Source organism: Dipodomys ordii, unplaced genomic scaffold (genome assembly GCF_000151885.1).
Source record: "Dipodomys ordii isolate 6190 unplaced genomic scaffold, Dord_2.0 Scaffold126, whole genome shotgun sequence".
NCBI lineage: Eukaryota > Metazoa > Chordata > Mammalia > Rodentia > Heteromyidae > Dipodomys > Dipodomys ordii.
This window is the reverse complement of record NW_012267342.1, coordinates 8,128,039-8,150,744: the sequence shown is the minus strand read 5'-3', so window position 1 is coordinate 8,150,744 and position 22,706 is coordinate 8,128,039. Positions and strand designations below refer to the sequence as shown.

At 36.3% G+C, this 22,706-nt stretch overlaps 1 protein-coding gene across 1 annotated transcript in view; it reads left to right on the top strand.

Annotated features, from left to right (window-relative positions):
- The first annotated feature begins 2,284 nt into the window (after nt 1-2,284).
- Hnmt (histamine N-methyltransferase) overlaps nt 2,285-22,706 on the top strand; it is a 32,256-nt gene continuing 11,834 nt past the window's right edge. Inside the window, exons 1-2 of the mRNA XM_013030082.1 lie at nt 2,285-2,533; nt 7,419-7,471. Coding sequence (XP_012885536.1) covers nt 2,397-2,533; nt 7,419-7,471 — 190 coding nt within the window. The 5' untranslated portion in view covers nt 2,285-2,396. The remainder of the gene's footprint in view (nt 2,534-7,418; nt 7,472-22,706) is intronic.

The following is a 22,706-nucleotide window of genomic DNA, read 5'->3' as shown; positions in this document are numbered from 1 at the left end:
CACTGTGACTCAAACTGGTAGAGTGAACAAACTTAGGGACAGATTCCAGGCCCTCAGTTCAAACTCCCTGACTGACCAAAACAAAACTACATACATACACACAAACAGACAAAAACCTTGTAAAAACAATAATGATGTCATTACATGTAATCTTTGAGAAGCCAGTGAGAATGATAGATATGCTAATTTGTAGGGCCAATTTTCAAAAGAGAGGGAAAGGAGGGTTCTTAGACTTTGGTATTTGTAATCAAGCAGCTAAATATGTTAACCCCATTAGAATTCCAGACAGATTATAGGTAATAAGACCTATTCTATATAAAATGTTAAAAGGAAGTTGTGGTTGCTGAAACCAGCACCTAATCAAATGCAAGTCATGTTGAAAGCAACAAGACTTCCTTTTGTTAAGACAAAGTTTAGGAGTTGAAAGATGAATTTAAAAAATCACGGGAGCTGAGAAGGTGGCTCAGTGGTAGAGTGCTTGCCTTGCATGTTTGAAGCCCTGGGTTTGATTTCTCAACACTACATAAGCAGAAAAAGCCGGAAGTGGCATTGTGGCTCAAATGGTAGAATGCTGGCCTTGAGCTGAAGAGCTGAGGGACAGCGCCCAGGCCCAGAGTTCAGGCCCCAAGACCAAAAAATAAAACAAAAAACAAAAACAAAAAACATGGCATACTGTGTATCTGTATATCAGGAGATTATAAAACTTTTAGTGCAGTAATGTGCATTTTGTAGACCAACAGGAAAATACTAAAGACAGTTGACTATGGAACCCATTATCTATAGTAAAAAAATCTTACAGAACTTGGTTTTATAAAACACCGAGAAACAATATCTAACCTAGACAGTGACACATCCACTGGTTAAACAGCTTTTGACATGGTTAGCTCATTTTCAAGAACCATTTTTTTTCCCCTCAAGGATCCCAGACAAACTAGAATCTTTTAGAATGAGACAAGAGTAATATAATTATAAAAGTACGCTATAAAAGAAACAATTAAGAGCTGTGGATGAAATACCATAGGGAGTAAGCTTAAGAGACAATTTCAAGTTTTTCAATGAGTATTTTTTGGGGAAGGAACAAAACTGTGAATGAGATAGCTTGTGGTGGAATATAAGGGATTTTCTGAGGACACTGATCTTAGGGTCTCACAGCCTGATATTATATGTCAGCTCTGCCCCTTTTGGGGTGGAATCTTTGAGCAATACATTCAGCTTCTCAAAACTCCGGTGTTCTCATCATCACTGTAAAGAAGCTCATGGAGGTAAGTCACTAGATTTGAAAGCAGTCATTATGTTACTAATACTACTAATACATAGACTCAGTAAATTAACTTAGTAGTACCACTAGTGACTTAGAGTACACAGTGATGAAGAACATCTCAGTGGTAGAATTGTACACGTACATTTTCAATAATTGTACAAAAACAAAACAAAACTTGAAGATCTATGGTGGACAACCTAACACGTGCAGTTGCTGCCATTCCTTCCCTGTCTTTATGCGTTAATAATCATAAGTGAATGAGAAAGGAAATTAAGACAATATCTTAAATGGTTATCACACAAGGATGAAAGTTTTGAAACTTTCAATAGGCTTAAAAACTTCCCCCAGGAGTATTTACTTCTTTTGAAGGAAATATGGAAGGTTCCATGCCACATTCCAGCCCTGAGTTCTCAAGCTCCCCTAAGACTTCGGAGTCTTCTTTAGTGCTGAGGAAGCCATGGGTACTTGCAGAAAATGCAGCAAGTGAGTTTCAAGGGCGAATGGTGAGGAACTTGCACACTGGGCCCTCTAAGTGTCATGCTGAGGCAGGTGACACACTTTTGTCTCAATTCCAGCTGCAGTAGTTCTCTGAAAGTGATCTGTAGCCCCATTATTGTTTTTCTCTGGCTCCCTGTTCCATAGCCTGAAAGAACACTTTTCCACTTGGAACTTACTTGTTGCCAAGGCTGACAAAACAGGAAGTAATTTGCATGCAATCTGCTTTCTTGGCTTTCCCAACCTCAAGAGTTTTTTAAAGTAAGTTTTATCCTTGGATTCCCTGGGTTGCTTTATGACCTCTGTTTCTCATAAATTATTTTAAACATAACCAAGCCCAAACACCTGCATATAGGTTAAATTATAAGCAAAAAGTCCTGTGCAAACACAGACTTTGTTCTTTGCCCAGCTCTGGGAGCATGCTCAAAATTAAAGCGTCCTTAGCCTCTTTTTGGCTTTTTTTTTTTTTTTTTTTCTGGGAGCATGCTCAAAATTAAAGCGTCCTTAGCCTCTTTTTGGTTTTTTTTTTTTTTTTTTTGGACAGAAACTGGTGGGGGTGGGGAAAAAAAAGGGGAACTGGGAAGAGAAGGAGAGGAAGTTAAACGTTGCTTTCTTCCCAGGGTTCCTTAGAAAACTCAATATGGCATCTTCCATGAGGAGCTTGTTCTCTGACCACAGCAGATATGTTGAATCTTTTCGGAGGTTTCTCCAAAGCTCCACGGAACACCAGTGCATGCAGGAATTCTTGGACAAGAAGCTGCCCGGCATAATAGCAAGGTAACAAAGAGGGCCGTTTTCGTCAAAGGGACAAGCCTGGGTGATGGATAGGTCGAGCCCAGCGCTGGGGGGTGGGTGAGGGGCTGGGCGCAGGGATAAGAGCAAGTTACTGACGGCAGCTTGCACCAGCCCCACCTCCCGCTCTCCCCGGAGGCCTCCTGCAGCTCTGGGTCACACTTTCCCTTTAAACATTCGGAGCTCTGACTTAGGCTGCTTTTCCAGCTGCACAGAGATAACCATTAACCATTTGCAGGCCCAATTCCATGTTCCTTGGGGGCGGGGGGGGGCGGGAGATAAAATATAAAGCTTTCAACTCCAGACTGTTCTACCCTTCTCCAAATATGACATTAAAGAAAAAGCCTCCAATGGAGTGGAGTGTTCATTTCATGTGAAGAAAATGTAAATAATTGCCGTATGCTATTTGCTTCTAAGGATTGAGTGGATGTTTCTAGGTTCTCGTAGTATCTGTTTCAATTCATTTTTCTTTATCTCTGATTATAGCTATCATTCTCCGAAAGAATGAGATTTTTTTTCTTCCAACTTTATATTAGCAACGTGGCACCTAAAAAAATAGAGTTTCTCCATTATCAGTAAAACTCACTGTTTCTATCCTGCTCAGGAGACTCCCTTTTTTTTCTTCTTCTTCTGTGATTAATGTGTTCAATTTGTGCCTGAGCTGATAAGCATTATGAGAATAACAGATTCCACATGCTAAAGATAATCAAATCACCTAACTGGAGATGAATTGCTGTAACTCCCTCTGCTTCAGGAAATAATGATGGAAACTGGGAAGAAATGAATGACTGTGCATTCCATCTAATAGAGGGGTGAGGAGAAACTTGATATTTTATCTTTTGTTAAATTTCTCTTTGGTAGGCCTGGAATGTTTTCCCCAAGCCAGAATAAATAAATACTGCTGGCTGCATATAGTCTTCCTTAATTTAATTAAAAAATTAAATTTAAAAAATTTACATAGCTTGTTTTGAAAATATTAGTTTCTGAAAAGAACCCCAGAGTATTATGTAATATATGAACAATTAACATGCATTAGGCTGGCTATAAGAAAAAAACAAACAAACCAGATCTAGAAACTATAGCTTACCTCATTGTGTCACTTACTTACTTCTAAACTTAAAGGTAACAAATTAATTCCCTATTCTTTTCCAAGTGTAAGAGAATTTGTTCATTTCTATAGCTTATCCAAGTCCCTAGTTTTCCTCAGCCATAAGTCTGAGTCTAAAGAGACATCATGGATGGATGTAACTATAGGGAATCATGGATGCCCTCTTCCCAGTTTAAGCATATCTAGTTTAACTGGAATGTAAAATTCGTGATGGATTAATTTTCCAAGTTATAACTAACTTTGCATTATAATGGTAATAGAAATACTTGAATCAAATTGTCAACCTTTAAGAAAGGAGTGTGGGGTTATTTCCTGAAAATAATGTTTAAAATTAGGTTTAGCTAAAAGTCCTCTGTTTTTTGGTTAAAGGTGTTCATGTGTATGAGATGCTAAAAAGTGGATCAGAATATCATTGTACCTACAAGGGCAGGTTTTGCTGAGTGAGAGGTTTGCTGTGCTAATTGTGTGTGGACCTCACTGTTATTTGGGTATGGTTGCCACTTAATATTTTTATTAAAGAAAGATGGTTTTCATTTTGTTATCATTTTGGGTTTTTTTGTTGTTGTTTGCTGCTGGTTGGTTCTGGGGATTGGGTGCTGTCCTTGAACTTCTGTTGCTCAAGGTTGGCACTTGACCACTTGATCCACAGTTTCACTTCTGGCTTTATTACTATTTTTAGTAGTTAGTGAAGATAAGGGCCTCATAGACTTTTTTTGCCAGGACTGGCTTCCAACCCCAATCCTCAGATATCTGCTTCGTGAATAGCTAGGGTTATATGCATGAGCCTGGCTGAAGATGTTTTCATATTTGAAACAAACAAACAATGGTTCTAAAAATAACAACAATAACAACAACAAATAGTGTCCTTTCCATTCTAGCTTGACTTTCACTATCCAGAAACAATCATCTTCAACCTTCAAAAATATTTCCTATGGTATTTCCTTTCATAATTCTAAATAACTTGCTTATTAAATTAACTAAATAACACAGATATCTTTCTCATCTATCAATTTCATTATTTGTGCCAAAAACTGATTAAAATATTGGTTTGTGCCCAGTTTTCCTAGTACATATAATTCAGAACTTAGCAATATCTATAATTACTTTGTTGCCTTTTGTACTAATCTCTTGTCAATATATCACATATTTTTCCTTTTATACTAATCTCTTCTCAAATATGTAAGTGACCTATATAGTTTTTTACTGTGAAAATATTTTTCTGGCCAGGCGCTGGTGGCTCATGTCTGTAATCCTAGCTACTCAGAAGACTGAGATCTGAGGATCATGGTTCAAAGCCAGCCCAGGCAAGAAAGTATGTGAGGCTCTTACCTCTAATTAACTACCAGCAAACCAAAAGTGGCACTGTGGCTCAAGTGGTAAAGTGCTAGCCTTGAGCTGAAGAGCTGAGGGACAGCCCAGAGTTCAAGCCCTATGACTGGAAAAAGTAAAATAAAAATTCTGGAGTGCTCTGTTGAAAAAAATTGCTTTTATTTGGCCTCAAAGCTATTAATGAGGTTTTTTTTTTCATTTACTTTGAAATTCTTATCTCTCTTTCATGTAATTTCTTGATGTTGGGTGTTTTATTTTTCTTCATTTCTTCAGTCTACCATTTTTTTGAGGTAATAGTATGTGGGTTTAGGGTGAACACAAGGCAAACTATTTGAGGCTTTGTGTTTTTAAAAAAATGCCTTTATTTATTAGACAGTTTAACTAGGTATAAAATTCTGTACTGAAAATGATTTTGTATCACAAATTTAAATATATTCTTAAATAGTCATTTAGCTACTACTTAATGAATCTAGTGTTTATTCAAAAGAGCTATTTTTATATAAAAAACCTTTTGGTTGGTTTTGATTGGCTTTGTTGACTTACTTTGAATGTTTTTTTAGGATTTTCTCTTTATCTTAATACTCTACTATATTGAGTTGTACAGTAGGTCTTTTTCACCCACTTTTTTGCTCATACTCCTTAGGCTGCTCAGTTAAGATTCAGATTCTCCAGAGAAACTTCAGAATTATCTGATCATCCTTCTCCACCATTTTCTTTTTTAAAAATTCTCTTCATCAGCCATAATACCTCTTAGATTACTTCTCTATTTTTAAAATATATTTTCAGTGTTCTATGTTATCTGTCAGCTGACTATTGATATTTTTGTTACTATATTAAAAATATTCCTTTGTATAGTATACTTTTCATCCTTATACTATCTCCTTTTATCTATTACAAAATATTCCTGTGCTCTCTGAATGTACCTTCTAAACTCACATACACACAGACACACGCACACACCCCAATTGGTGTTCTGCATTGTAGCCTTCCTATACTAACTACAGGACCACTTTTACAAATGAATAAGTGGTATAGATAGATAATGATGATGCACTAAAGTTTATGATTATGAATTGGAATATAATTTAGAACATTGGCAAGGGGTACAGTTTTTCATTGGTATCTTTGACTCTAGCCTTCCCAGTTTCCTCAAAACCAGGCTTCAACTTTTGTCTTCATCCTGGTACTCTGTGCAAGATCTTTAATTTCAGCCACAACCTCACAGTCCAAACACACAGACACTATTTCTCCAGTTCCCATTTCCCTTCCACTTGTCATCTATTCCCTTCTCACTTTCATCCTTTTCCAACAGTCTCTAGTTCTCCCCCCTCCTTATCAAGGTCATTTTTAATCTTTCTTTCATATATTGATCTGAATCTTTATTTTCAAACTGTTTTTAATGAAGATATTTATTCTTCCAACTTCAGTGGAGTTTTATCCCCCTCATTTGTTTAGTAGTGTACTCTGCTTTCTTAAATACTACAGTTGCTTATCCCTGTTTCTCATTGCCCAGTGCCTCTCCAAACTGTATCATTTTTTTTCTGTCTCCTTTGTGTGGTCCTCGAAGTCCAGTGACCTAAAATGTGGTGCTGTATCACCTTCCCACTAATTCTTTTATGTGGCAATATCATTGGATGATGGAGTTCACTCTCCTGTTTTTGACCACTGCCTTATGATGATAGTTCCCTAGAATGTTAATTGACCGTGCTCTCTCTCAAACCCAGCTGAAATCTTACACATACAAATTTCTGCAGAGTTCATATTTTTAAAAACCAGATAAAATGAAACCTTGCTTATCACACTATATAATCAAGTTTCTGGAACCACCTCTTGCCAAGGTATCCAAGCTGAACCCACAGTCATCATTGTGCACTTGGACACTTTCCTGACCCCTTCACACCTAGCTATAAACAAGCCCTATTAACTTACTTCTCAGCCTACGTATCCATTCTGATTCTACTACTAAAACAAACTCAGGGTTCTATAAGCTCACATTTTAACTGGGGAGGAAGTAGTATGCTATTCACTTGTGGAACTCAATGGCTAGAATAAATACATAGCAAGTATATAATAAAGTCATTATTGACCTATCGCCATTTATAATGAATGGCGTTTCATACCACCATACTCAAATGCTCACATTTTTTGTCTGTAGTCTCCAAACAATCTCTAAACAAACATGATTTCCTAATTATGAGCTGTTCATGGGACTGTTTCTAAGTCTCCCAAGTAAATACAGTTAATGAATGGAATCTATATTTTAAGGATATCCTAAAGACAGTCATATAATCACTGAAATGACTGGAGAATTTTATTGGCCTCGTTTCACTTCATTAGAGTTTTAGTACTGTTCTTTTTAAATAGACTTGATAATCAGATTTTGAAAAACACCTAACATTTTTTTTCTTATATCGTCTGATTTTCTTTTTTCAGTATTGGAGACTCAAAGTCAGAAATTAAGATTCTGAGCATAGGAGGAGGTGCAGGTATGTATAATATACCCAATAATATATATTTCACTGAAAATATGCCATTTCATGGCTATGTTAATTATTCTTTTGCTTGCTGATTTCTTTAGTTTTTGGAATAGATCATTATAATTAAAATTGATGCCCCTAAAGATTTACAGGGTTTAGGATAGTAACTTTCATATTTATTTGTAGTATATACTTTAAGATATGGCTTCTTTATTCCTTTTCTTTTTTTGGGGTCATGGGCTTGAACTCTAGGCCTGGGTGCTGTCCCTTAGCTCTTCAGCTCAAGGCTCCCACTCTACCACTTGAGCCATAGCACTACTAGCTTTTTCTGCTTATGTGGTGCTGAGGAATCGAACCCAGGGCCTCATGCATGCAAGGCAAACACTCTACCACTGAGCCATCTTCCCAGCCCCACTTCATTCTTTTTATGAATAGAAAAACAAGATAATATTAAAGCTTATCTTTATCAACAATAATTTAAATATTTATAGAAAAGGAAAATTTCATAAGGTCTTTAAATTTGTGCCATTTAAAGCAAGGCCTATAGACTGGTTATTTATTTGTTGACTGTTATTGGTCTGTCTATGAGTGGATTTGAAATATTCACCAGAATGCAGTTGCTACATAGACACTTCATTGAGAAAGACTCACTTTGGGGTAAAAGTTTGCTGAACCCTAATTAATTTACCTAATTGTGAACCTAGTTTGAATTACATTGGCCTCAACCTCCCTTCCTCTATTTGAGTTCTGGAACTGTGTTCTAACCATTCAAAACATTTATACTACCCTCCTTGTGTAAGTATTTTATGGTGGCATTGTGCTTAGAGTTAATACTTTAATGAAATTGCACATATAGCCTTGGCTGAGACAAAAACTGCAATTTACTCATCAGTAAAATAGGAACATTGAGTCTTATCTCACAGGATTATAGTGAGAATATCATGTGATTATTCTATAAGGGAAAGGCTATTCCTTTCTGCAAAAATCAAACACAAAGTTTCATTTCAAGAATTGGTATTTCCTTTAAATTTATTTTCATCTGTAGGTTTCAGTTAAAATATTGTTTTACAAAACAGGTAAATGTTATCTATTCAGGCTTTTGTTTCTGGGTCCTTTTTTTTGTTTGTTTTCTTTTTCTTGTTTGTTTTTTGTCTACCTGCTGGCTTAATTATGATCACCACTTGGAGAGTACACTGCCAATTGTGACTTAGTGCTAAGTTGTAATTCCTTTAGTCTGTTAAGTACAAGTGTTTCAGTGCCACATGAATGAGTTGAATTGTGGCCCATATTAACACAACGCAAATGAAGAGCCCTCTGGTGAAATTGGATAGCTAGTTTATGATGTCATTATTTGTTCATTTTTCATAAAATACACTGTGATATAATGTAATAAGAACTAATCCTTAAAATCATTTCATTTTATTATCATCTTTCACCAAGAAAATAGAAACTAGAAAGAACAAATAAAGAAGGATACTGTCACGAATAATACTATAGAGAGTGTTTAAGCTAAAACACTCCATTATTGCTTACTGATACTATAAGCCCACAGGATTATAATAGTGATGAACTACCCAAAGAGCATCTTATTAATTCACTTAACCAAGATAGTCATTTCCAATTTTTGCATATGGGTCTCAAGTAGCCAACGGGCAATGAGACTATGATTTGATAGTGTCACTCACGCTTGGACAAGAAAAGAAGCCTTACAAAGAAAAGTAATTAAAAAACAATCCCTATCATGGCCCAGTTAATTGACCTCCTAATATAAAGTTAATTGAATTTCTAATGCAAATTTATCCAAATGCTTATGAGCTATCTCAAGAAAAGAATGTTTGGCTTGCACACTGATTTTTTTTCACATCAAGGTACACCTAAAAGCTAAAATAGAGAACTTACCAAAATAAAGGGAGTAACACTTAGTATTGTGGTGGAACTGAGCATTTTATTAGTAATAGTCTTTGCCTGGGGGAGAATATGGACACCCTGAAAGTGATTCTTCATTTTAAAAGATCACTGAAAACAATTTGAAAAATGCTAAGACAAATTCAAGTTATGAGTACCCACTTTTCACTTCCAAAGTAACCTATATGAAGTCAAGGCAATGAATTTAAAATCAGTCAGTCTAAGTGTTCTGTTATGAAACAGCATCATTCTGAGGGGAGAGAATATTCCACTTTGGTTATCTTGAGTGCTTAGATTACCTGTTGGGAAATGCTTAGCTAAAACCCTTTCATTGCCCAATAGAGAATACCATGCCCAGAGGAACTGCCTATTCTTGCCTTGGAGAAGTGATTGCCCCACATGCTTTTCTATCTACAGTGAAATGTATTACATAATCTTCAGCTTGAGTGTCCTTACAAAGCAGTCACTAACCTCTAATCAGTGGCAAGTGAGGGACTGCTCCTTGTCCTGTACTTTATGCTTTATTCCCCTGTTATGTCTCATAGGATCCCATTGAAGTCTTAGCTTACAAGACAATTTTATTGACAAAAATATTCCATAATTAGTTTCCTAGACAACTACAAATGATGTTCTGCATGTCTTTGGGGGCAAATCTTCTCTCTATGTTCATAATGACGTGGCCTCTACTCCCAGCACAATTGAGAAACAAATAAACTAAATGCTTCCATAAATGAAATTACTGCTTTTATAGTACTGAGTGCTCATGTTCTTTGGAGTCCTTATTTGATTTTCTTTTAAGAAACATAAGCATGAAGGTCACATGTGTGCTTTTTTTCTTCATTAGAGGGTGTTATTTGTATAGAGAGACTTCTGTAGCTTATGAAAAAAAAATGTAAGGTTTTTGTAAAAGGGACTTGGCACTTCAGTTCAATCACTAAGCAATTATTATGGCCCCAAACAGATCCAAAGAAAGAATATGGGTGACCAACTCCTGGGGAGGTCTTAAAGTCACTCTTCTTATCAATAAAACACAACTGGTGAGCAGCACTGCTATCCACAAATAGTATACTCAATTATTAGGGACATGTGCAAAATAAATACTGCATGAGGCCCCAAAAGAAATCAGGAGGAGTGGCTGGGAAGGTAGCTCTGTGATAGAGCACTTGCCTTGCATGCATGAGGCCCTGGGTTCGATTCCTCAGCACCACATAAGCAAAAAGAAAAAAGCCGGAAGTGGCGCTGTGGCTCAAGTGGTAGAGCACTAGCCTTGAGCTGAAGAGCTGAGCGGCTGAAGAGCTGAGGGACAGCTCCCAGGCCCAGAGTTCAGGCCCCACGACCGGATCCCCACCCCCTCCCCCCAAAAAAAGAAATCTGGAGGAAAACTAATCATGAATAGAAATACAGACCATGTAATTTTTTGTGGAATTTAGACTGGAAGTTGTTGGTACATATACATGAGTTTGTGTGTTTAAACACACACAATTAGAACCAGGATTTCTGTTATACACACACACACACACACACACACACACACACACACACACAATTAGAACCAGGATTTCTCTTCCTGGGTCTCCATGTGTTTATATCCCACGAACTGCAGCCATTGTTTTTAGGTTTTGAGAATAAAGGCATTGTATTCTAAATCTTTTAGAACCTGGTTTTTGGTACTTCTTAAAATTAAACTCTCCAGTGGAGCTTCATTATTATTCAACATTTAATGAGTGTTGTCTTTATGCTAGATGGTGCATGGAAAAAAGAAACCCATATTCGTTTTTGTAAGGGAGAATGCTATTAATTTACAGTGCATATTTTTATGCCTAAACATTCTGGAAGGCAGTAATGGGACTGTGTTCTTGCTCTCAGCTCTGCTTACATGAGAATCCTTTTATCTGTCTTGTTGTTCAGTTCTTATGTGCAAATATCAGAAAGTTTTATATGAATTAAAACTAAAGTTATTGCAATAATTTCATCTTATCTGAGTTTATATTTGCATTTTCATTAACCTATTAAATACCAATCCAATTGGTATGCAATATCTAATATTTTTATAGATGTTTGTTGATATTTTTTAACCCATCTTAGCTATTCCAATATGAAATACAGGTAGTATTTGATCTTTTTGGTGGTTTCACTGGTATCTGTTGAAACCAAGTGGGTTTTTTGTCCTCCCATGTAGCATTCCTATGGAGGTTAAAAAGTAGAAAAGAAATCATAGATCATCAACACCCTCACTTTACAAAAACCTGAACACCATTAAGGCAGGACAAAACAGGAGTCTCATTAGTTCAGTCTAACCAATTGTATGAGACAAATGCAAAAATTATAACAGTAATAGTCAATTATTTGACAATCTAATCTTATGAGATTCTTGTCTTCTTTCATAAATGCCATGGTAAGGTGACATGGAAGTTTAAGCTATTTGGATAGGAATAGAGTGAGTATAATTAAGAACTAGAAGAGCCAGCATGGCAGGTTTACAAACCAGGAGGAGTCAGGATACAAAGGTCAATTTTTTCTAATGATACAGAATAAGCCAACAGTTTATGTCAATAAATTAAAATGATTAGGGAAGTAGAGGTAGCTGGGAAGTTTTTCTCCCAGATAAAATAACTTGAATGCATCTATTGCCACTTTAGATATTTCCTGTTAAATAACTGTAAAATATTTGCTCCCAAAAGGCCGAGAGAGTGATTTCTTAGTTCATTGTAAGAACTTGCTAAAGATCAAAATTATCTAGAAATGGAATCACAGTTTTGAGAAGTGAAGAGTCATTTGTCATTTCATGAATATCAACATGGACTAGAAAAATACTTTTCAGGAGTGATGTAGAGGGACTCAGGCACTGATCCTCTTGGGTGTTTGGGCCATTCAAAGTACTTTTCAGCTGGGCGCTGGTGGTTCATGCCTGTAATCCTTGCTACTCAGGAGGCTGAGATCTGAGGATTGGTTTCTAAGCCAGCCCAGGCAGGAAAGTCCACGTGAGACTCATCTCCAATAAACTTCTCAGAAAAAGCCAGAAGTAGTGCTGTGGCTCAAGTGGTAGAGCACTAGCCTTGAACAAAAATCTATGGTTTGATGAGCAACCATTTAGGAAAGAAATAGGCCTTTCTACCTAATATGGCCATCACAATGTTTAGTTATATTCAGAAGTGAAATTTAATGGGCCTCCTTGCAATTTTTAGTCCATGTTCTAATGACTTATAATTTAAGATGAGTAACTATATTTCATAACTATGAAGTAATGTGTGTGTGTGTGTGTGTGTGTGTGTGTGTGTGTGTGTGTGTGTGTATTAGGACAATTACCATTATTGTTTGGGGCCTTGAATACAACTACACAGTTTAAAAGCATTTCTATATATGTAATTTTAGTAAGAGAATGTATCTCATTGTATTGCATTTCAGACTCCCAGGGAATGTGAAAGTATTGTTTAAAAACAAGTCCATTACAGATTTGAGAGAATGCAACACAAGGCAACAATGTTGAAGTCATTGTCATTAAACGCAGAACAAACACAATTGTTTTGGCTAATTTAATAAGGCTTGAAACAGAAAATGGGGTAATGAGCAGAGTGGAAACAAAACTATCATTATTTGCAGATTAAATGACTATATATTTTTAGAAAAGCAAACAAGCTCAATTGTAAAGTCTTAGAATTAAGAAAGCAGTGGTGGCCTAATACAGGAACTATAAACAGAAAGAAATATTCTAGATCCAAACTCTTTGTTAGCATTTGAAAAGTTTTCATTTTCCATTTTGATTGTTTGAAATCAAGGTGAAAGTCTGTGATTTATGCTTACTGTAATTTTCCTGAAGGACACATTTGGGTCTTGGCAGTTTTTGTTTGGATATAGTTTGGGATATAGTGTCTTAGTGACTAGGTTTCTATTTGACATTTCCTGTTAAGTATAACATCACAACTTAATACAACATACATGCAGCTCTGTTGTGGGTGTCTATTGACTTCATTTTAGTATGATAATATGTACACTAGGGATTTGAAAGTTACAGAAATTAGGGTCATTGTTCAGGGTCTCCTGAAACTTTATTCACAGTAATGAACTGAGAGAAACGATGGCAAATATCTGGTTAGCTATTGATTGTGTATTAAATCCAAATACAAAAAATGCTCAAGAAAAGTTTAAGTGTTCACTGAGAAGATTTAAAAAGCCTATTATTGTTAAGCTAAGAACTGGTTATTAGGCTAAGAATTGGTTGCTCGTTAAACCCTAGCCTATTGTTACACTGTGGTCTTTCATGTAAGCTATGGAAATAATTGATATTTTCCTGAATGAAATTTGACATTTGCTATCATGGATAGTTCTGCTTCTCATTTAATTTACACTGGCTTTGTCATGCTGTTTGCTTAAAATCTTGAAATACTTGGCCAATGGCCACTCCCCTGCTGGCCCTCCACAGTCACTGGTGCTATTTCAGTGCCTCTGCTGCCCACCCACTTACTGCCCACCCCTGTACTGGATTGGTTGTGTTCACCTAGGGGGAGGGCTTCTGAGCCTGTGCCTTGCTGAGCAGCTTGTAACTCTCCTTAATCTTGTTTTCTTTTGAGTATTACCACAGACAAAGAGTCTCATTCTGAACATTAATCCTAGGTCTTGGAATTAACCAAATAAAGTTAAAACTTTTTGCCCCCAAATGTATGGTTCATGTTTAGGCTCCTCACAATAGAAAAATATTTTAAACTATATATATTTAACTTCACAGTTAGTTCTCTTAATACCATAGTTAGTTGTTTTTTTGTAGGTCATGGGACTTGAACTCTGGGCTTGGGCGCTGTCCCTCAGCTCTTCAGCTCAAGGCTAGCACCCTACCACTTGACCCACAGCACCACTTCCAGTTTTCTACTGGTTTATTGGAGATAAGAGTCTCACAGGCTTTCCTGCCTGGGCTGGCTTTGAACCACAATCCTCAGGTATCAGCCTCCTAAGTAGCTAGGATTACAGTTGTGAGCCACTGGCACCCCTGGCTAGTTAGTTCTTTTATATGTTGTTGTTTTGTTCCCTTTTGGTGCTAAGAATAGAACCCATGGCTTTATGCATGCTTAGATCATATTCTACCACTGTGTTATACCCCTAGCTCCAAAGGAATATATATATATGCACATATATATAATGCATGCTATATATTTATGCATGTTATATAAATACACCCATGTAGTACAGTCATATATCATTCCATGACATGTGTTCTTAAGAGATTTTGCCATTGTATGGATAGCATGGGATATAAAAACCCACACTAAAACATCTAAGGTGTCATTAGGCATCTTCTGGGCTCATCATTGTATATACAGAGTTGCTGATTAACTCATTGTTATGCATATGATTTTATACATATATATATATACATAATATAAACTTTGTAGATAATCTATACATATTCATATGTAAGTATATACATATAAAACCACATTTTATATATGCACTTTAATTTATATTATATATATATATATATATATAAGTTAGTCATTAAATCAATTATTTCATGAATCTATTTTTACACAATACAGTGTGATATAGCCATTACAAATAACACATTTCAATGCATTTCAATATAATATTAATGTTTTAATTCCCTGGTAAGAAAAGCAGATCTATTCACACATATTCATAATGATCCCAGACTACAGAAGGCAAATAAAACCCTTAGGAAAGGAGTAAATCTAAATGAGAACTTTTGCTTTCTCTAGCAATGAGATATTAATTTCTTTCTATTTTATACATTACTCTATGTTTAGTTTTCTATAATACTTTATAACTGGAGATGGGAAAATAGACTTACTTAAAACTAATATAACACATGCGTGATAACGATAGGGACTGGACTCCCTGGCTCTTTTTCCTTCTTCTATAGCTAAGTGGTGGCAATCTCACCTGCTGCCCCAGTACATTTTCATGCTAGTTTACATGTTTTGGTTTTTTTTTGTTTGCTTATTTTTTTTCGGTTGTGGGGCCTGAAGTCTGGGCCTGGGCACTGTCCCTCAGCTCTTCAGCTCAAGGCAAGTGATCTACCACTTGAGCCACAGCGCCACTTTAGCTTTTTCTACTTATGTGGTGCTGAATAATAGAACCTAGGGTCTCGTGCATGCAAGGCAAGCACTCTACCACTGAGCCACTTACCCAGTCCAGCTTACATGTTTTTGATTGACTTGTAACAGTACTGTACCTGAACAAATGCTTTAAGAGCTATCGGAGCTTCTGTAGATTTCAATTCATACTTTAGTCTATCATTTCTCCTATGCCTGACTCCAAGGGAACTTTGACTCACAGAGACTGAGGGTGATGCTAATTGAAAGCAAGGTGCTTGTCCTCATTTCTTGATGGTTTCTGTTGTTTTTTTTTGTGGCTTCTTATCTTTATTGGGCAACAGGCTCTTAGATTGTTTCACAACTATAAATGGTTATTTTCTTCAGGAAAATCTGTGTCATTAATGGTGTTGGGCTAACAAAGTGCAGCTCAGGTAAGAAATGAAGATTGAGACAGAAGGAGAGAGACAATTAGTAATGATGAGATCACAACCATGTGATTATCTTTGCCTACTCTGGCTAGCACAAACAGCTTTATGTTATAAAGATAGAAGGAAATACTTAAGAGTAAAGGAAAAAGCCAGACATGGTGGCATAGGATTGTAACAGTAGTACTTGGGAGGCAGAGGCAAGAAGATCTTCAATTTGGAGTCAGCCTGGGCTACACAACTTGATCCTGCCTCAAAAAAAGTAAATACAACTTTCACATTTTAAAATATGAATTTTATGCATTAGAAGTTTGTTTGTGTAGAATTTAGAATCTACCTTTTTCTTTGTATGTACTGAAGTAGAGTTTTAGTATCTCTATGTTTAAAAATTGTAAGTTGGAAATTAGGGCTCACCAGTTTTTCTCTGAGTTGTCTATCAAATATCTCAACACTTCAGTGATCACAGCCTTTGGGGCGTTTTCTCTATGTTTATATTTCATAGAACATTTTGGCAACATGGCTTTCATAGGCATTCAGCAGTTGCAAAGTATTCAGACAGTAGATTTCCTGGGCCAAGGGCCAGAAGACACATGAAAGCAAATGGCAATGCCCTTTTGGCTCAGGATTTATATTTATAATCCTCTCCCTGAAATCTTACAACTATTTTAATATTCTCCTCTCTTCCTTTCTTACTGACAAAACTGCTTCAATACTGATTCACCCAGGGGAAAAGTAGAGATAGAAGGGGAACAAAAGTGGGGGATCTTGTCAGGAATCTTCTATCTTTCACACTGCAGCTCACAATCAGATTGTTCTTATTCTAGTAACAAACCCAGAGATGAAATTATTTCTCATTGCCAAGTATGGAGTTATCTGAGTAATCTTTCTTCCTAGAAATATTTTTTTGCCTGATATTTTAGTAACAGGAACAAGGTTGATAAAAAATCTTATTGCAGCATGTAATGGAATAAAAATTTTTTCCTGCTGATAATCTAAGGAATTCACATGTATTTCAATAATGAGAAATGAAGCAAAAGCAGGCTGAGTGAGATCAAATAGCAGAACTCACCAGTCTCTAATTCTTCATTTTCTTGACCTACAGATTTTCTCATTTAGGGCAGCCTGGGGTTCTCAAGCAGGGATTTGTATTTCATTTTATGTAGGATCAGTCAGTATGATAAGCCAGACATCACAAATATGTGATGCATGCTTTTCTCAGTTGTCATTTTATTATGGAGCTGTGCATTTAAAAAGGCAAATCTCCATTTCTCTCATTCCTATTCTCCTTGAGGATTCTTGTAAATGTCACCTTTTCCAAGAAGCTTACTTGACCACTCAATTGAAAATCACAGAGACCTTCTGCCACAGCTTCCCATGTTTTTTAGTTTGATTTTTCTCTGTGATGCTTAGTGTTATGCAGATAGATTACATATTTATATATTTTATTGCTATATTTCTAATGCTTAGAATCTGGCATTTTGTAGCTTCAATTTATTGAACATTTACTAGATATCATGAAGTATGGTACATTGTGTCTCTAACACAGTGATCCTAGAACATAAACCATATTCCCCATGACTTATAAAAGCACAATTTCAAGGACAGAGAGATTTACAAATAGTTATAAGATAATTGTTGGCAATACTAAACTTGGGCTCAGTTTTGTTGCTCTATGCACTAATTTTTTAGAGATTTCCGTTAAGTGTTTCTATGTGCAACCATGATGTATTTAAAGTATGGCTTGCATGCTAACAAAATTGCTTCAAGAAAGCAAGATACTCCAAAAATATATGACTTTTCAATTAAATATAACCACCCATATAGCCCACAGTCATGACAAGTCATTATATGTTTGTGGCAGGTTTGAGGGATACAGTGGTACAAAGGATATTTGTTTACAGGGAAGGAGTTTTGTTTTAAATTAGCTTTTATTTAGCATTCATTCTTGGGTACTCAAGAATGAGAGGGGCAAAAAATATTCATAAGCTAACCTATTAGAAAATAACTTTTGATTAAATTAAAATATATTAGCTTTTGAAGTAAATTATGTTCAGATAACTTTGTAAAATTCACAAAGCAGTATTTTTAATAAAAGTTGTTTTGACCTTCATTATAGCGTAGACCATCTTTGTACTATATATTTCAAAAAGGAGCCAAAGCATAACCAAGCTTCATTAAAAGCCTGTTGCTTCATGCTTCTTTATGTTAGTCTTCATTCTCCTCCGTAACTCTATGGGGTTTCATTTAAAAGTGAACAAGCTAATGTTCAGATATTCTGAATCTCAGAGGATTTGCTATGCTTATGGTTAGGTGGTAGGTGGTGGAGTGGAGGCCTAAGCTCAGATCTAATTTTCTCTAAACTCTGATTCATCCCTTATGTCAGGAAACCTCTACCATAAACAACATGTAGAGCCTTCCAGTTACTCATAATTATGTTAAAGATCTAGAGTAAGTGCTGGAAAACCTAGAACAGAGTAAATGGTAAACACACACACTAGCTCAGGGGTAGTTTCCTGCTCAAATAATTATAATTCCCAGCATCCTCTCTGATTCACTCTCCCTCTTCTTCATGACAGCCAATTACTGAGCATGTATAACTTCTTTGTTTGTTCTAGAGATTTCCAAATGGTATTGTAGCAAATTATTGCACTTAAATGTGTTTTGTGTCTTACCAATCTGTATGTTTCAACATTGTCTTGTATGATCACATAATATGTTGAAAAGTATTTTATCCTCTCCACCCTAATGAGATCTTCAGTGGGACAGACAAATGTAAGCAAAGACAGAATAAAAAGACAAAAATGGTTGAACACTAGTGACTGATGCCTTGGGTCCTAGCTACACAGGAGACTGACATCTGGAAGATCATGATTCAAAGCCATGTGGACAGAAAGTTTGCTAGACTACATCTCCCAATAACCAGAAAAAAGCAGGGCTGGAACTATGAACTAAATGTCAAATGGTATAGCATCAGGTTAGCAAGCTAGAGGACCAGCAGGGGAGAGAGAAGAGAAGAGAAGAGGAGAGAGAGAGAGAGAGAGAGACAGACAGACAGACAGACAGAGACAGAGACACACAGAGAGAGACACAGAGAGAGAAACAGAGACAGAAACAGACAGACCAATACACACAGAGATGCAAAGAGAGGAGAGAGATGCACACTTTTAATACATACAATGAATAACATGAAAGACAGCATAAGTAACTCAAAGTAAAGACTTAGAACTCCACTTTATTAGACCACTTTCAACAAAAAAAGGTAAATGTGGGCAGAAATTCAGGACAAAGGAAAACAAGTAGTGTTATGTCTCTAAAGAAAAGTGGAACCTAAACAAATGTAAATATGCGGGGGGGGGGGAAAACTAAGATTAAGGCTTGTTTTCAGATACTTCTGATCTTATCTCTGGGTTAATAAGAATCTATCATTAACTCCCATCTTACTTTGAGACAGAAAAACAGGAGGCGGTTGCGAGATCAGGAAACTTTGTTTTTCCATTTGCCACTTCTTAGTTTCTATTAGCTCAAAAATAATTGTCATGTTAAAGAGCTACATTTGGCTTTCTTCTTCTTGGTCATAGTAGAGCATTTAGAAAATCCATTTTTCCAAGTTGTGACTTCCTTCTTGACTACATTGTTTTCTTTGTAGTCATTCAAGTAGTTATCTGTTCACTTACTAGCTTGTCCATGTGTCTATCCATCAAATCACATATCTACCTATTCATTCATCTTTATAAGCCATCAAAATGTCATTTTCTAGTCTCCCTAGTACAGTTATATACTATAGAAAGATTCCAACTCAGAGGGCCAGTCTTTTGGGTCACTAGATAAAGACCATGTCTGATCTTAGTATACATCTTTCATATATTTGTTGTATTGCAATCATACCTTAGAACTACATGTTCGTGTTTTTATAAAATCAAATATGCATTCAATACATGAGAGGACAATAATGACACTAAGCTAAATATTGAATTAGCACTGATATAATCTTTTCCACATTACATTTTACATGCCTTGGGATAGTTATTTGCACATAAAGTTATAACCAAGCTGGGTGCCAGTGGCTCACACCTGTAATCCTAACTACTTAGAAGGCTGAGATCTGAGGATCATGGTTCAAAGCCAGCCCAAGCAGGAAATGCCATGAGATGCTTATATCCAATTAGCCACCAGAAAACCAGAAGTGGTGTTGTGGCTCAAGCAGCAGAGCACTCGACTTGAGCTGAAGAGCTGAAGGATAGTGCCCAGGCCCACAGTTCAAGTCTTATAACTGACACACAAGAGCGCGCGCGCGCACACACACACACACACACACACAATTATAACAACAACTCATTGACACAGAGTTCTTTGGTTATTGTTTGGCTGAATGATGATAAGGCAGAAAAGTATTCTCCAGAGAAACAAAACCACCCAAATATAAAATAACAAATTGTTTCATGTGATCACAGAGATTGAGCAATCCTTGCTGGCGATTCAGTGAAGCTGGTAATACGTTCCAATCACAAAGATCTGGTAGTCTCCAGATCCAAGAAGATCCTGAAATTTCAACCTGAGTTTCGGGTCAACAAAAGACCAATGCCCCTGCTCAGTTTTATATTAACCTTCACCTGATTAGATGAAGCCCACCCTATTTGGAGAGGACTATCTGCTTTACTTAATGGACTGGTCCAAATGGTCAATGTCATCCAGAAGCATCCAGATATCCTGGGTACCTCATGGCACATTTGAGTCAACACATACAACTAACCATCTATGAAGCGTTTTTAATTGAGAAGTAAACAAACACATTAAAATAATTAATCTAACTAAACTTTTGTAGAAACCTTTTAAATTGTAGATAAGAAAAATCAAATTTAAAATAACCTATAATTCTACCACTCTGAGATAACTACTGATTGTAATTCAATGAATATCATCTGAGCACTGAGCATTCAAAAGAAGTGCTTTATAACCCATTGATTCATGCTGACAGATATTTGGATTTGCCTAACTGCTCAAATTCTCCACATTGATCAAATAGAAAATCAGTTGTTATATCATTATAACATGCCCAGACTTCAAAAATGGTTAATTTTCTTTGCTATGCACAAAAGGGGAAGAAAAGAAAAGAATAAAGAAAAGGACAATGTGTTTGAATAGAGCTACTTAATCATTATTATTTCACCCTTGATAACACAAATTTGGTGTTTTTTTAAGGAATGAAACTGCTTTCTTAATATGTCTTCAGTTAATAAAAACAGCTGTTGGTTATGTGCGTCAAGGGTTAAAATATAAAAAATAAGTAGTTGAGAAAGAAGTGTTGGAGTTAGGATCAAGTAATGCCTATTGGCCATTCATATGTGAAAAGAGACTACTAATTGGACATGTTCTGCTTTTCCTTAGAGAAGACTCCTGGCTTCTCATATCTTACATTCACTCATGAATGTTCTGAGAATGTCTGAACTATTTGATGATCAAGTTCAGTTTACTTTTGGCACACTCTTTTGGCTTGTGTGCTCTCTAGACGGGTTTAATGATTGATTGATGGAAGCACATTATGCCTTATGGCTCTTGTTCAGAAGTATTCAGATGGGAGAAAAATAAATGGTCACTTCCCCACCTCCTCTTTTCTTGGATCCCTTTTACTCCTGGATCACAGAACTAGGGCCTGAAATTTTCAGTGATTTATGATTACCCCAGCTCAGTTGTTCACCCTAGTAGTTGGAATCCTTGGTTCTTTTTTTAACAAATTAACTGGAATCAAGCCTTTGCTAGTGAGTCAAGTAAGTGAAGGAAAACAATAATTTAGATTAGGGAAGATAAGTAGGGTTTTTTTTTCTGCTGCCAACTGCAGGCAGGATTCTGGAGGATTCTGAGCCAAGTTCTAGACTCCGTAGGAAAGGCTAATAACTAGTCATGATGATAGCATAGCACTAAAGACTCATAAGTGCTAGTCAGATGAAGGGAATGGTGGTGAGGGAGACTATTCCATACAGAACAGAAAGGAAGGAACAGAAAAGAAAAAGGGAAGAATCATTTAGTAGGAAAACTAATGACCAGGGAAGTAGACGAAAGGAAGGAATAGAGCTAGAATGATTGAAAACATAATTAACAGCACAGGGGAGAGATTCAAGAAAACATAACTAAATGCTGAGTGGTTAAACTAGGCTATGTGTAATACAATGAGAAAGATCTGAATTATTTTGTGATCTTTACTGCTAGGAAGGAATTTGTACAAATCTTTTTGTTTAATTCAAACATTATCTTTAAAGCAATTCTAAATTCTCAATAAAATTGAAAGGAATGTACAGATAGACCCATGCATCCCTCTCCTACAGACATAATCTCATTAACATCTTAGCAAAGTTGCATATTTAGTAAAATTCATCAGCTTTCATGAACACATTATAATCACCCAGAGTTTGGATCGCTGTGCTCACACTCCAGTGGCTGATGCTCAACCTGGCCTGCAATATTACAATGGCAGTTCTAACAAGGTCCTCTGTCAATGACCCAGAAGGAGGGGCTATCTAGTCCAGGATGTACCTGGGGCTGGGTAGATTTGATTGATTTGCTCTTTGAGCAGTTCTGAAATTTCTGGGTTTATCTTAGGAGAGGAACTAATTAAATCCTGGCATGTGGGGAGGAATTGTGGCATTTCAGTTGTTCCTTTCAAAATTTCAAAATTGAACTTGAGATCTCCATAGTTGATGATTTTTTTTAAATTAAAAGATAGTGGCTGATAGATGCAAGAGCAAAACTTTCATCTTCTAGTCCTCTGGGGCAAAGGAACGACTCTCTCATTAACCCATATAGCTCTTTCTTAATAGCTCTCTCAAGAAGCTTTTCTTTTTAGTCTGTACCTTCATTATTTACTTTTCAAAT